This window comes from Myxine glutinosa, chromosome 5 (assembly GCF_964187855.1).
Source record: "Myxine glutinosa chromosome 5, kmMyxGlut1.1, whole genome shotgun sequence".
In the NCBI taxonomy this organism is placed as follows: domain Eukaryota; kingdom Metazoa; phylum Chordata; class Myxini; order Myxiniformes; family Myxinidae; genus Myxine; species Myxine glutinosa.
In genome coordinates this window covers 205,391,905-205,408,998 of record NC_136265.1, presented here as the reverse complement: position 1 = coordinate 205,408,998, position 17,094 = coordinate 205,391,905, and the positions used below count along the sequence as shown (strand labels likewise).

General features: G+C 43.3%; 1 protein-coding gene across 2 annotated transcripts; it reads left to right on the top strand.

The window, feature by feature from the left end:
• Nucleotides 1-692: 692 nt before the first annotated feature.
• On the top strand, nt 693-15,432 carry LRRC57 (leucine rich repeat containing 57). Of its 2 annotated transcripts, XM_078779396.1 has the most exons (6): nt 1,051-1,079; nt 1,170-1,354; nt 11,802-11,937; nt 12,556-12,824; nt 13,242-13,427; nt 14,618-15,432. In XM_078779396.1, exons 2-6 carry the CDS (start codon nt 1,271-1,273, stop codon nt 14,657-14,659), a joined length of 717 nt encoding a protein of 238 aa, XP_078635522.1. In that variant the 5' UTR covers nt 1,051-1,079; nt 1,170-1,270; the 3' UTR covers nt 14,660-15,432. The 2 variants fall into 2 exon arrangements, with proteins under 2 accessions (XP_067971120.2, XP_078635522.1); XM_068115019.2 differs by having other exon boundaries at nt 693-1,354.
• The last annotated feature ends 1,662 nt before the right edge of the window (nt 15,433-17,094 follow it).

Genomic DNA, 17,094 nt, shown 5'->3' with positions numbered 1-17,094 from the left:
GGGTGGGTGAGTGTCATGGGTGGGGGGATGAGTGATGCAGGATGTGGGGTGGGTGAGTGTTATGGGGAAAGAGGGGATGAGTGATGCAGGATGTGGGGTGGGTGAGTGTTATGGGGGAAGAGGGGATGAGTGATGCAGGACGTGGGGTGGGTGAGTGTCATGGGTGGGGGGATGAGTGATGCAGGACGTGGGGTGGGTGAGTGTTGTGGGATGGGGGGAGTAATGAGTAATGCAGAGGTTGTGGGAATGAGCAATGTGGAAGGGGTTAGGGGTGGTGAAGTCTGTGTTGAAGGGCGATGTGTGGTATGGTATGCCAGGCAGTTTCTCTGGTGATTGTTAGATTGTATTAAGGGTCCGCTACCCTCCATGACACTCCGCCTTGCTGTTTTTCCTTATTCATCAACCACATGGTGGAAAAGCCACTAAAGTGATGCAAAGGTGTTTGTTCTTTCGGCTGACGAATATTCTGGATGTCGGGTTGGATATTTTTGGTCTATCTAGTTCTGAACATTTTAATTTTACTCTATTCAAAGATCTTATATATTTTAGCGGTTGCCGAAGACGACAAGAAGAGGCCATTTCGTTGGGTACAAAAGGTTGTTTATTGTACAGAAATCTCCAGCAACTGCTCGCGAGACGCGAACGGAAGTCGTAACGACTTATATAAAACCAAGACCCTCTTCGGAGGGCGTGGCTCCAACAGCCGCGCGTGCGTCACGACGACACAACCAAAAGCCCGTGTGCGTGGGTTAGATCAAACCCATCGTAATGGTAACCGTCACATGCGGATAAGTTAACCGCGACATGTGAATAAGGTACCCACTACAATATGATGTTTCACGTTGAAGTCAAAAGTGCGACGAGAGCAAAATAATTAAGGGCGGTGTATTAGCTGAGAACATCGTTTCAAATATTTTTGGTGTTGTTTTCTTTTCTTCCTGAGTTATCACCTTACGTCTGCGTTAATTATATGTACTATAATTCCATGGTAGGTCAAGCTAAAATGATCACCTATATCTGACGAATGGTTTGTTTAGTTATCCTCTTTTCAGTAGTTGAAGAGGAAGAAGAAACATTATGTAGGTAACTGGTAATTACGATTTTTTGATTTGCTCTGCTGGTGGAGGGTTGACGTGTAACGTCAACGTGGGTTTTATGATCTCCCGAAGTTGTGTGCAGTTGATATGCAAACCGAAACGTGAATGTGAACAACGTTCTTGATATTACGATACAACTTGGTACATACATACGGCTCAACGGTGATCCAGCTATGGGAAACAGCGGCCTTCGAGCTCACCTGGACACTGCGGAGAAAACGGGCGCGTTTCAGCTCCGGGGAAAGAATCTGTCTGAGGTACGGCCGGAAACGGACACGGTCCTAATCCTACTTTATTTTTAAATACACATTTCTTTGTTTCCAGGACGAGCCTTAGGCTTAAGTGTTATATCGATACAGAAGCGATTCGCGAGACTGTGTATGTTCAGTTAGACTTAGACTTAGAGTGTAGAGGCACAATCACGATGAAGTGCCGAAAGGCACCAATAAGGGACCATGAGGGGTAGGGAGGGACCATGAGGCGCAGGGAGGGACCATGAGGCGCAGGAAGGGACCATGAGGAACATGGAGGGACCATGAGGAACATGGAGGGACCATGAGGAACATGGAGGGAACATGGAGGGACCATGAGGAACATGGACTTGGAGGGACCATGAAGAACATGGAGAGACCATGAGGACACATGGAGGGACCATGAGGAACATGGACTTGGAGGGACCATGAAGAACATGGAGAGACCATGAGGAACATGGAGGGACCATGAGGAACATGGAGGGACCATGAGGAACATGGAGGGACCATGAGGAACATGGAGGGACCATGAGGAACATGGAGGGACCATGAGTAGCAGGGAGGGACCATGAGGTGCAGGGAGGGACCATGAGGTGCAGGGAGGGACCATGAGGTGCAGGGAGGGACCATGAGGTGCAAGGAGGGACCATGAGGTGCAGGGACGGACCATGAGGCGCAGGGAGGGACCATGAGGCGCAGGGAGGGACCATGAGGCGCAGGGAGGGACCATGAGGCGCAGGGAGGGACCATGAGGCGCAGGGTGGGACCATGAGGTGCAGGGTGGGACCATGAGGAGCAGGGAGGGACCATGAGCAGGGAGGGACCATGAGGCGCAGGGAGGGACCATGAGGCACAGGGTGGGACCATGAGGCACAGGGTGGGACCATGAGGAACAGGGTGGGACCATGATGAGCAGGGAGGGACCATGAGGAACATGGAGGGACCATGAGGAACATGGACATGGAGGGACCATGAGGACACATGGAGGGACCATGAGGAACATGGAGGGACCATGAGTAGCAGGGAGGGACCATGAGGTGCAGGGAGGGACCATGAGGCACAGGGAGGGACCATGAGGCGCACAGCGGGACTGAGGCCCACGGAGGGACCATGAGGTGCAGGGAGGGAGCATGAGGAGCAGGGAGGGACCATGAGGCGCAGGGAGGGACCATGAGGATGAGGCGCAGGGAGGGACCATGAGGGGCAGGGACTTGATCCTACTTTATTTGTTATGTGCAGGGACTAGGGAGGGACCATAGGGACCTCGGAGGCACTGATGAATCAAAACTACAAAGCATTTTTGCTGTTGTACCCATATTTTAGCTACGAATACACGCTTTCCTTATTCTCATAATATAGGGTTGAAAATTCGATGACAAAAGTTTAAATGGTAAAAATAAGTTATGGCCTGGACACACACACACACACACACACACACACACACACACACACACACACACACACACACACACACACACACACACACACACACGTAGATCTAGGGGAGGACGAGCTAACTAGGAAGAGCATTGGTAAATTGCAGACCCTTGCGAGGACTTGTTTTATCTGGTGTTTGTGTTTTTATTTGTTTGTACTCGTGTGGAAGGGTTGTGTTATTGCCCTCCATGAGGTATGTAGATTACAGTAGATCTAGACTCGGGTCCGTTAGCCTGTGAGGGACGCGATAAGCATACAATGCCTCAATAACCTCGGGTTTCCTTCTTTTCAGTTTCTTGTTAATCAGCAGCAGCAACTGTTTAAAAAGGTAATAATAGGCTATGAGCCGAGGGGTCGACCATGCTCAATCAGAGGGAGGATGGCTAACAGTTATTTTTGGCAAGGCCAAGGTCCCTAGTGCTGAAAAAAATGTGATAGCAGTGTGAAACTCTTGGCCGTATCTGTGTTATCATCACATTTGTCAGATCACCCATTTATCGCTTTTCGGGTCATTTTTCCCGCTTAAGATTTAGGGGGTGGGGTTAGTTTTTTGGCTCTCAAATAATATCACGTGTATATATCAGCTAGTGTGGTATATCAGGTAAAAGGTTATTGAATTACCTTTCAAATGATGTATAGAAAGTGCCTGTGTGATCTATAGTAACCTCTTTATAATGATTATTAAAACATAATTATTTCCACCAACTCTCAAAACTTCATCACAAAATCCCCAATTTTAGGAACAAAAATAGGCAAAAATCAAAAGGTATGTAAAAGGTATGTTTTGATTTGAGACACACAGTATAATTAGAGTCAATATCCTCACACATATGATCATGATGTGCTATAGGCCATCAGCCAGACCCCCAAAATAGGGTCCATTGGTACCAAAATGAGGGAGTAAGCCTAATATTGATTTTTGGATAGGTCTTTACCCCTAGAATATGAAAATATGTGATAGCAAATTCAACCATGTAGCTAAATGGGTGTTATCACCTCATTTAAAAAATGGCCGCCAAAATGCATGTTTTTCTATTAAAAACACCATGTTTCATATTCTTGTAGGAATTTGTAACAAATAGCATTGCGTTTTGAGATGTTTAAGACTTTACAACTCTGTTAAAGTATGAAATACATCATCTGAACTTTAATCCAAGAAGATAGAATCCAATATGGTGCCCAATTTCACAAAATGGCTGCCATCATAGCAACAACTTTATGCACAAAATATGCACGAAAATAACTGGCATTCAGTAGATTTGCAAGTATACACATGGAAAAAAGTATCGCACCACCACGTATTTTCGACATAGTGGAAATGTATCAATGGGTGATAAGCCTGATAACACACATTTAGCTACATCGTTGAATTTGCTATCACATATTTGCTTATTCTAGAGGTAAAAACCTTGTCAAAAATCATTATTAGCCTTACTCCCTCAATTTGGTACCGGTTGACCCCCCTAGCTGATAGCCTACTATGAAATTCATTGCAATATGTGTAGACATGCTAATACGAATGTTGTCATCAATGTCAATATTTTCATTATATTTTAGGTGATTTGCAACCATGACAGCGGTGCACGACATCTAATGTATTTCTCTTTGTAGATTTGTTGGTGCAGAATACATTTTTAAGCAACTATAGCAACTGATGCTAATTTGTAGTAGTGGTGGTGGTGGTGGTCTCATTCGATATTATGTGTCTTTCCAGGTGAGACGGTGGTGGTGATATTGGTGGTGGTGAAACAGAGTGTACCGCAGATAGACAATTGAACAAATACTTGCAATGGAGATTGCGATCACTCAGAAAGTTCCCAAGGACGTTTGTATCATTCATAAGCTATCGTTAGATGTCAAACCAGAAGATCCGCTCATAAGCCCTCAAACATTCGATTCGTGGACTACATTGCTGGATGCGGCCAAAATACGGAACCATGCACCCATTCTCGACCTTGCTCAGTCGCTGCCAGAGAAGGAGATTCCCCGAGTATTCTACCACAGGCAGTGCAGGAGCGTGTTCACCATGAAGCGAGATTTGGAAGCACTGAAACGAAAAGCTGAATCCAATTTAACCGACGATGCTGCTGCAACATGTTCAGCGAGCAAGAGACAAGCCAGAAGGGCATCTTCGGAATCACGCATCTATGAACCGGATTGTATATTCTGTGGAAAGACCAAGTGGTGCAAGGGAACGTCATCCCGTGAAAAGTTGAGCAAGGCTGTTGATCTGAGAGCAGATGAAACGCTGCGAAACAGCGCCGTGCGTAAATGTGACACGAAAATCATGGCTGCCACAAGTAGAGACATTGTGGCAGCTGAAGCACGATACCATTTCTCTTGCTACAGAAGTTACACGAGACCAAGCACTAAAGATGCACATGACAGAAACACGGCCGCCACAAACGAATCTGACTACACTGAAGAAGAAGCATACAATGAGTTGCTAGTATACATCCGGAACCATATAATCCCGAATAAGGAAATTGTTAGGATGACAATGCTGGTAGAGCACCTACAATCGATAATGACATCAAGAGGGTTGCATGGGATAAGAACTGCTACAAGAAAAAACCTCGCACGGAAACTGGAAACTGATCTTGGAAATAGCGTTCACATCTTTCAAGACAACAGTGGAAAACTGATTGTCGTACCTGATAATGTAACACTACAAGATGCTGTCAAAGAAATACAAACACTTAAACAACAACTGAGCATTTGGAAAGGGAAATCATCAAACATGTCCAAAGTCATTGATCAGACATCGACACACATCAGATCTATGATAAGGAAGGATAACAAACCAACTCCATGGCCCTATCATCCAGCCGACGTCGACAATGACTCTTTCGTCGTTCCCGTCTATCTCCAGCGCTTTATGCTTGGCCTCTTGACTGGAGATCTGGAAAACGAGCTTCCATCAAACAGGGTCATTATGCTGATGCAATCTTTCAGCCAGGACATTATCTATGCAGTGAGCTGTGGACAACAAAAGCCTCCGAAACACATGTTGCTCCCATATGCAGTTAAGACTCTCACAGGGAACGTAGAACTAATTCGCACATTGAACCATCTTGGACATGCAATATCCTACACTCAACTGGAGGAAAATGACACTGCACTATGTCTTCAAAAACTTGCAGCAAACTTAAATGAGCAAACAGTCCTACCAAGCAGCATCCAGCCGTATGTATTCACAAACTTGGCATGGGATAACATTGATAGACTGGAAGAGACGCTGACCGGGAAAGGAACAACACATCGAGTCAATGGCAATGCAGTGCAGGCCAAAATGTATGGACCACACCTTCCAAAGGAGCCACTTCCGAAGATCGAGAAGCTCAAGCAAAGAACAGTCTGCATAACAGAAGAAACACTGCCTGTGTACATTGCAGGTGAACGTGTTGGGCCTCATCCACTACAAACATTATCAACAGCTGCAGCGGAAAACAAGATGGCTATGGAAGTTGCTCAAATCAAGAATCTTCTTTGGGTCATTGCCCGTCAGGTGGACCCAGTAACACAAAAAACACCAAGTTGGACAGGATTCAACATCACCGTCACCAAATATCAGCGTCTCTCAGGATATTGTTAGATATATGCCTACAATAAATGCACCAGCTACAGAGATGTCCACAGTCGCAGAAATCTTGAAGCAGTCTGAAAGCGTCCGACAGATCCTACACTTGCAGGACATCGTCGTCGTCATGGATCAGGCCCTGTATGCTAAGGCTGCCGAGATCGTCTGGAAACACACAGACACATATGCTAACATCGTACTTCGCCTCGGCACGTTCCACACAATCTGCAATGTGATGTCGATTCTTGGTGCTCGTTTCCAAGATGCTGGTCTTAGAGACTTTTGCATCGAAACAGGAATCGTCGCAGAAGGCTCACTCAATCGGGTTATGGAGGGGAAGATGTACAACCGAGCAGTCCGTGTACATAAGAGCATCTACGAAGCATTCATGAGGCTTGCGTGGATTGAATTTCTCCCTTGGTTGGAAAAGATGCGACCAGAGGCAACACAGACGGTCACTACGTTGTTAGCAGAAGTTGCTGAATTGGGACAAGATGAGAGCCAGTGGAACAACCTGTTGGAAGATCAATCGTGTGAAGAAGTTCAGGCTGTTTGGAAGCAAATCCTGCATCACCTTCGTCATGATAATGGTGAATTGTCGTCATTCTGGATGTCGTACGTGGATATCGTTGAAACGGTCTTGCTTGCTCTACTGCGCGCTTCCCGAGAAGGTAATTGGCCATTACATCTATCTGCTATCCAAGCCATGATTCCTTGGTGCTTCGCATACGACAAAATCAACTATGCACGGTATTTATCAGCATACTACGCACAAATGACAAACCTTCCAACACAGCACCCTGGCATCTTACAAGCGTTCCACGGATGGGTACTTCTCAGTTCAAATGTCAAAAAGCAATCCGTTTGGACGCATTCCAGTTGACCAAACTACTGAGGTCACTGTCAACAAAGACACACAGACACCAGGTGGCACTACCAGGTTCAACTTGAAATCTGGAGCAGTGAAGCGCTACTATGTCACATCCGAACACAGGAGTGCGTTTCTCCGCCAGATGAGGGAAATGGTGAATGTGTAACAAATGTGTAACATATGTGTAACAAATATGGTGTACGCTGAATTGATAACTCGTGTACTTTATGGTATGATGTCTATAAATATATGTTGCTTAAATAGAAAGTACATTGTTTTCCTTTGGTTTACTTTATGTATAGCTGGTAATATAAGAGAACCATACAACACTACAAGACTAAAAACGTTTGCATGAATATGATGTAAATTATCTCGCCAAGTTAGGGTACATCAGGATACATACATATACATGGAGTAGGTTAATCATCACATGCATCATACGTCTGTGGTATATTCAAGAACACCACATACAGTTTGGTCATAATGCCTTCATATTTTTAGAATTAGACATTTCTGAGACCAATTTCAGTACTTTTTGGCCTATATATGGCTGACATCCCAATATTATATATACTATTTTTAGACCAATAATGGTATACAAACTATATACATGCTGTCGGTCAAAAATCGTAAAATGTAAATCAATATATCATAAGAGCGGAAAGATATACATTTATGGATTTTAGGTCATGGTTACAGCAACTACTGTATATTGGATTTTCTCATCTTTATCAAGGTGTATGAGATTTAAGGCCCAAATTTGACTTTAATCATACTGTGTGTTTCTCAAATTCAAAAATTCATTTAATATCCGCCAAACTGAATTTTTGCCTTATTTTGTTTTCATTGGGGATTTTGTGATAAATTTTTGAGGGTTGGCGGAAATAATTATGTTTTAATGATCATAAAGAGGTTACTATATATCACACAGGCACTTTCTATACATCATGTGAAAGATAATTCAATTACCTTTCACCTGGTATACAACACTAACTGATACATATAGGAGATATTATTTGAAAGCCCCAAAACGAACCCTACCCCCTAAATCTTAGGCGGAAAAATTACCGAAAGCGTTATTGGGGTGGTCTGACAAATGTGATGATAACACAGACACGGCTAAGAGTTTCACACTGCTATCACATTTTTTTCAGCACTAGGGTCCCTGGCCTTGCCAAAAATAACTGTTAGCCATCCTCCCTCTGATTGAGCATAATGTCGAAAATTTGAGGGTCTGGCTCATAGCCTATAATAAGTGTTTGTAGTTTATAATATTGTTTTACTTGGGGTTGAAGTGCGAAACGCTACGATAAGCTATTTTATACACCTTACGATGGTGTTCGCCCAAGGAGGAAAAACCCTTTGGGGAAAGGGAGGGGGATTATGATTAGTACTGTTAATATTATTTTCTAATAACATTAATACAGTGGAACCTTGACTTACGAGTTTAATTCGTTCTGTGACCGAGCTCGTAACTCAAATTGCTCGTTTCTCAAATCAAATTTCCCCATTAAAATGCATTGAAATGCTATTAATCCGTTCCAGCCCGCCAAAAACCACACCAATTTTTTTTTAAATATACAGTATATATAAAAATATCTCGCGCTTTATATTTCACCTGTATGCAGCATACAAGTTGGCAGGATGGCCTGGACTGGAGGTACGCACACTTGACTCTAAAGTCTAAACTGTCCAGCCTGGGTTTGAATCCCGACCCAGCTATAACCTGTCATGGGTGAATCACAGGCAGGGTGATTCATCAATGTGTGTACCGCTAAACTGGGCGCCCCGTTTGCGTCCCATTAGTTGTTGGATGTTAAGGATCTCACCGTGTTTTCCACAAAGAGAAGGCGAGCTATCGCCGGCACTCTGAACAAGTTGTGGCCTGGCATGCTCTTCTCCTCTGCCGTTATATACGTCCTCCTCGGCATCTTTTTCCAGAAGAGCCCTGTCTCGTCACAGTTGAAGATTTGCTGGGGGATGTATCGTTCGGCTTCTATCAGTTCGGCAAAAGTTATAATAAAATCTTCAGCTGCCTTCACATCCGCCTCACCAAGTCGACAACACGCACACCTCGCTCATGTTTTTCGACGATTGCGTGTTTTATATCCAAGCACATCATCCTCTTCTTCTTCTCAGTTATAATGAAATCTTCAGCTGCCTTCACATCCGCCTCACCAAGTCGACAACACGCACACCTCGCTCATGTTTTTCGACGATTGCGTGTTTTATATCCAAGCACATCATCCTCTTCTTCTTCTCAGTACCGTGTTTTCCACAAAGAGAAGGCGAGCTATCGCTGGCACTCTGAACAAGTTGACGGCAGAGATACTGTACTTGCACGGCAAGATAACCACGTGACCAGAACCCACCTGGTGGCGTAAACTCAAAATAACCAACATGCGAAAACAAAAATGCAGCGCTATACAACAGAGATACTGTACTTGCACGGCAAGATAACCACGTGACCAGAACCCACCTGGTGGCGTAAACTCAAAATAACCAACATGCGAAAACAAAAATGCAGCGCTATACGACAGAGATACTGTACTTGCACGGCAAGATAACCACGTGACCAGAACCCACCTGGTGGTGTAAACTCAAAATAACCAACATGCGAAAACAAAAATGCAGCGCTATACGACAGAGATACTGTACTTGCACGGCAAGATAACCACGTGACCAGAACCCACCTGGTGGCGTAAACTCAAAATAACCAACATGCGAAAACAAAAATGCAGCGCTATACGACAGAGATACTGTACTTGCACGGCAAGATAACCACGTGACCGGGTGGCGAAAGCTCGTAACTCAGATCTCGGCTCGCATCTCAAAGCAATAAACCGCCCGAGCGACGGCTCGTATCTCGAAAAACTCGTAAGTTGGGGCACTCGTAAGTCAAGGTTCCACTGTATTATGATGTTATTACTTCCGCCACCGAAGGTGGACCGATGTTATGTAATCACTCCTGTCTGTTTGTCTGTCTGTCTCTTTATTTGTGAACAGGATATCTAAAAAGGTTGTGGACGGATTCGGACGAAATTTGGTGGACAGGTGGGGTGTTTGACACAAAAGAATCTCCTAGATTTTGGAGAAGATCCGAATCCGGATCTCGATGTGAGAATTTTAAAATTATTTTTTGAAAAATTCCAAGTGCTCCAATTGACAATTTGCACTTTTCATTAAGTTCACCCATTATGTGTTGACAGACACAGGAACATGGACAGATCGATCCAAATACAAGACTCCATTTTGGCGAGGGCAATAATGCATCACTAAATGCCTTTTTGTCCCCCGTCGCACCGCGGAGCGAAAGGGGGACTATGGTTTTCCCCTGCGGGCGTGCGTGCGTACGTGGTTGCATGCGAAAGCGAAAGACCGCATTCGAATTTGGTGTGTGGGTGCAACCCACGTCGAAATCCAAGATGGCCACCACCATGTATGTCTGACGCCATGTATGTCTGAACCTTGTGAGCGGAATATCTTGAAAAATAAGCAAAGTACTCTGGTGTGTGGGTGTATCTAGGCATAAGGAAGAACCCTATTGAAAATTGGGTTGCCACGTCAAAATCCAAGATGGCCACCGCCATGTATGTCTGAACATTGTGAGCGGAATATCTTGAAAAATGAGTGAAGTACCAACTTCTAATCTGATGTGTGGGTGTATCTAGGCATAAGGAAGAACCCTATTGAAAATTTGGTCGCCACGTCAAAATCCAAGATGGCCGCCACCATATATATGTCTGAACCTTGTGAGCGAAATATCTTGAAAAATAAACGAACGACTAGCTTCTAATCTGGTGTGTGGGTGTATCTACGCATAAGGAAGAACGCTATTGAAAATTGGGTCGCCACGTCAAAATCCAAGATGGTAGATCTGTGTGTCTTCCACTTTGTCAACTCGCATCACTTCACCGACGGGGGACCTCGGCGTAACGCTTGTTACAACCTGCAATCTATTTTCTTATTAGTTTGGATTACTAGGGCATGCCCGTACTATATCTATATCTAAAATTATATCCCCCCCCGCCCCCTCTATTTACATGAAATGGTTTGGTCCAAAGCGAACGGCTTCCGGAGTTTGGTAAAGAAATCGCCATCGCGTGCACAAACGCGCAGGAAAGCGAATGAAACGCAAATTAGTTTTTATTAGTTGTAAAACATAGTTTAACGCCAACATAGTTTGCAAACGTGAAATAAATGAATACGCTCTCAAATGTGCCATCCGAGGCAGAGTGTGCCCGCCACGTTCGGCACACGCGATCGTTCGCTGCTCTCTGATTGGTTGAATCGTTTTTTGGACATAGCTCGGTAAGTAATTGTCCGATTAATATGAAACCTTGAAAAGGCACATCCTCGGGTCCCCAGCAATATACCTGGCAAGTTAAAAGTATATCGGACCCGTGGTTGTCGAGAAACAGCGGTCACAGACAAACAAACGTACAGACAGAGATTACTGGAATTATAGATAGATGTAGAATAAGTTCAACTAATCTTACAAAGTCATCCGAATTGTCTTTGAAGCATTTGCTGATATGTTGTACTCCCATCCCACGTTTATACAGTTCCCTGCCGATCTTCTTAAACTCCATCGGAAATTGAGATCTGTCGATCTTTCTGAGAACAAGCTAACCAGCCTCCCTTCCAGCGTGGCGCAGTTGAAGATGTTGAAAATCCTCTACGTAAATCAAAACCGCCTGGGTGAGAGGCAATCCTTCTCTCCCTACTCTTTGATGTCTCGCTATGTTAGGAAGATGAGATTTGCATTGCGTTGACAACAAACAGGTACATCTTGGTTCAGGGAAGTAGTTTTCTAAAACCTATCTGTCATGTTTCTCAGATTGTCATGTGATGTTTCTCACAGAAATGCAGCATATGGGTATTCCAACGCATCGGTGTACTTTTACGTGAACTTACAAGGACATTAAGGAGGAGTGATGCGGGTGAAAACTGAGTGACATTGTGAAAGTGCTAGGCTACCTCAGTCTGTCACCTTTTCAGAGGATGTGGACGGGCCTGCCTCCCCTCAGCCTGCCGCCCCTCATTCTTAAGACATAGTATTTTAATAAAGTTTGTTGCATTAATATGCACATTTTTTTACCCCTTAGAATTGGGATTTCTTTCCTTCGGAACCTATCTCCACTTGTATAATCGGAGTGTATGGGGTAATTAAATTTTATATACAGAAATTCACCGAACAGAAAGATTTTAAGAACGTAACCCTTCCTGTATAATACTAGCTTGATATGAGGGATATCTTTGAATGTCCAATTACTTTAGCTCAGGTTAGCGAGCTGTCTCTGTCGGTCTCCGTGCTAGGTAGCCTTCCCCAGGAGCTGTGTCAGCTTTCGAAGCTCGAAGCCCTCTACGCTGCAGACAACCACCTCACAGTGATGCCCGCACGGCTCAGCAACCTCAAGGCATTGCGCACAATCTGCTTGCCTGGCAACCACCTCACGACGTTTCCCCTTGGACTCGCTTCTTTGCCGTCCCTTGACATGCTCGACCTGTCGCGCAACCGCATTCAAGGGGTGCCAGATGGTGTAGCTGACTTGCAGACGGTCGAGCTCAATTTAAACCAGAATCAGGTCAGAAATGTTTCCTGCAGCCGAACATTATTGTTTTGCACTATATTTTAGAGGAACTTTGGTGTTTAAAAAAAAAAAGTTTTTAATTTATAATGCAAATTCTTTTTCACTCAAAGCAAGGGAAGGAAATTATTTTTCTTGTCTTTTAATTTATTACTTTTATTTGATTCACAACTGACCTTTTTCTTTCATGAATGCAAATTTCTACATATAAAAATGCAATGGAGATACTCATTAAACTAAAGAGTTCATAGAACACGTTACCCCATGCAGTGTTCAAGAAAATACTTCAATTTAAATATCATAATGATTCTACAGATCGTTAAAAAAAATTGTGGAAGCTTAGCTCTTATTTAACATCATGTCCAAGGAGAGCAGTCTTTGGTTGTTGGTTTAAAATATTCCCTTCTTGGATAGATCTCAAGGCTCTCACCAGAGCTGGCTCGCTGTCCCCGGCTCAAAGTTTTACGGCTCGAGGAAAACTGCTTGGAACTAGCTGCACTACCAAGTGACCTGCTCATGACCTCGACAGTCAGCTTGCTTGCTCTTGATGGAAATCTCTTTGAAATGAAACAACTTCGTCAGCTTGACGGCTTTGAGCAGGTACTGTTGTGCTGGAAATAGAGGGCTTCCGGTTTGCAGAAGGCATCGTTTGTTTGTTACTTGCAAAATGTAAGATTTTTCAAGTATATTGTGTCGGTCTTGTGCGTTATTCTGTTTGTCGGTCAATCGCGTACAGGTCACAATTTTAAACCGATCTTAAACGAAACGTCACGAGATGCTAGAGTTGGTCATAAGGAAGAAGCCTATTGATTTTGAGGTCAAAGATCATCTTGAGGTTGAATTTCTAAAATCGTCATTTTTCATCCGATTTACTTGAAAATGGAACGGCATTTACCAATTGGGTCACTAAATTGAGAAACCAACTATTTTTGGGTCCCAAAGGTCAACTTAAGGTCAAACTTCCAAAATCATCAATTTTCATGCGATTGACATGAAAATGAAGCAACAATTGTATATTACCTCACTGAATTGGGAAACCAACTATTTTAAGGGCAACGGTCAATTCAAGGTCACACTTCTAAAATCATCAATTTTCATCTGAACAATCGATTTTCCACTGATTAACCTGAACATTAAAGAGCAATTGCATTGTAAATCACAGAATTGGAAAAAGCAACTTTTTGGGGTCAAAAGGTGAACTCAAGGTCAAACTTCTAATATCAATTTCCATCTGAAAAATCATCAATTTTAATCAGATTGCCCCGAGCCTTGATTAAGATCGCCAATTTTAATCTTGATGAAATGGACAATTTGATGTATCCATGTCTGATGTTGAAGGTCGATCCCGGTCGATCGCTGAATTAACGCCAGGGGGGTTGACTCAGCCTGCCATCCTTCCGAGGTCGGCAAATTGAGTACCAGTTCTCTGGTAATTCCCTGTGTGTCGCAAGAGGCGACTAACAGGGTTGGTGGCAGGAAGGGCATCCGGCCGTAAAACATTGCTTCACAAAAGGGGACCACGGTGCCCGAAAAAGGCCAACCCCTGCTCTGTGGGGGAAAAATGGCCTCCAAAGGTGGTTCCATGTCAACCTTTTTAGGGGGGGGAGGGGTAGATTTTGCAAGTATCATGCTCTGCATGACGTCGTCTTGTTGTTTTTTTCGCTTTTTTGTACCTTAAAAAAATAGAGCTTGTATGATACGACACAAAAACTTTAATTTGGGGGGTGGTAGGTAATTCTGGCCCTGACTTGCTTACCGACATATTTCTCTTGCTGCTCTTCCTTTTCTAGTACATGGAACGCTACACAGCCACAAAGAAGAAATTCACTTGATATCCGAGCAAAGGTAATTGCAGCCTAACTGGATGTTGCGCCTTTCTGCCTCACGCAATGGCCGTACATACAGACTAACGAGAAAGTTCCTATGCGGATTTTTGTGGGAGCACCGTGAACACTTTGAGCACTTCTCCTGCACCGTTATTGTGTAACCACATCCTATCAAATGAAAAGAACTCTTGTTTGCAAAACAATGCAATGTATGCATAAACTGGACAAGTATCTTACCTTGAAGGAAATGTGTGCATGTTCTTATCCTGCATGCACCACTACACGTGAATCAGCTGATGGTGAACTGTTTGAGATCTACAAGTGTTGTACAGGTATTCCCTATATTGGCTTTGTGTTGCATCCTACAACTGATGTGTAGAATAAATCTATTTAAAAATAAAAAGAATTTAAAGATAATCTGTGATTGTTCATTTGTAACAATTTAATAAAAACTTTTAAAGTTTTTGTATTCTCGAAGCGGTGCACTCAAAACACTTTTCATTGCCCTTTCCAACATGTATTTTTTTAATTTTCTGTTTTATGCACATCTTTGCTGGGACTTGGATTGTTGTCTTTGGTGCTGTGAGCATGTAAGCTTATGATGCTGGGATTGCAGGTTCATATCCCATTTAGTCTGATTTGTCCATTGTCTACAAATGTCCATATTAATCATGTAAAAGTGCACTGATGTCTTCTGACATCCTTGTCCTGCATGTAATATGTACAAGCTCCTCAATGAGCCTCTGAGGTACCGTATGAAATAAAACGAATGAAACATTGTGGCTTTCAACATGAAATGGAGCCAAGTTGTAGGAGGATTGCAAATGACGTCACTTCCAGAATTTGCACACGGCGCAAAACCACCAGATTTGTGGCTGCCACGTTTATGGTATCCGCTATATGGTTTACAGCAGATTTTAATGTAAATTCGAGAGGACAGGTCGTTATTTCATTTTCCAGCGAAAATAACCCACCAGAGTTCTCAGATGGAGGAAGTGTGAAGAAAACTACGATTAAAATGGCTTGGTAATGTTTCCCAAGCCACCATATTGAAGCCACAAAAGAAAGCTGCGACAGCCGTGATTGCAGCGATAACTTCATCAGTAGTTTGCATTTTGTTTGAGTTAATCAATTGAGGATCACTCTTCTGATATCAATAATGTTGTTGATGTAGGCTCATTTCTCTGCAACCTGGTATTCCCCCTCCCTCTTACCCCTTGTATATTACTGCATTTTAAGTGAATGATACAGGATGGCCCAAGATAAAGAGGTGCCATGTGATTCACTGCATAGCTTCAATTACACCTGTCGAGCTACAAAAAGTTCCGTACAATATGCTGGACAGAGGACGTCAAGTGTTTGAATGTGAAGCGAGACCACTTTCAGCATTTAATGTAATTGTGGTGTTTAATAGAACACGTGGTAAGATATTTTGCATTATGATGTCTGTTCAAAGAAACCCAAATGGGGCTTTATCTTGAGCCACCAAGTACATCAATTTTTTTTTGTTGTATGCAGAATCGAGGCTCCTGTAACGACTAACACATTCAACATGAAAACGTGCACAGACAGATAAAACATACAATGAATGGAGCGGGAGACAAGGGGGGGGGGGGGGGGAGAGCGAGTTGTTAAATTCTTGTTCATTGAATTGCTCTTTCTTGTTGAAATGTGTTATTTATCGTTTTTTTGCACTATCACTCAATGGTGAAGAATCACTTAAAATTCTCAGATCCAGATCCGGATTCGAATCTTCACCAAAATCTAATCAATTCGTCATTGTCACATACCCAAACTCTCCACCGAATCCATCCTCAACTTTTTGAGATATCCTGTTCACCAACCGACAGACAGACCCAACTAGCAGGCAGGGATGAAAACATAATCTCCATCCACCCTCGGTGGTGGAGGTAATGAAGTGTTGGGAGAGAATTGTCATTAGATTTCTTCTGTTGTCACTAGTGATGCCTATCAACCAAGGAAATCTGTCGACGACGCAGTCCTGTGCCTGCTGAACACCGTACAACAACACCTTGATATAATCAGGTGGTATGCACAAGCTACCTTCACAGAGTTCTCACCTGCATCCGCCAGAATTCAACCACACTGATTTATTGGAGAGGCTGGAAAACTTCGATGTCAATCCATTAGTCAGGTTCACTATGTCGATAAATTATATTTCGTTCAAAATCATGGTAGATTCGCAAACCTATACATTTTTGGAAAGGTTATAGCATAAGGAAACTAAAAATCAATGTTTACATTTGGAGAGATACCTGTATGGCGGCCATTTTGGATTTTCAAAATGGCCACTGTAAAATACATATTTTGTTCTCTTTCTGCCTCTAATTACCCTAAAAACTTTTTAAAATATACTAAACCTATATTTTCAGGGACAAGGAATCCAATGAAAGTATCAAATTAGTGCTATGGGGAATGGT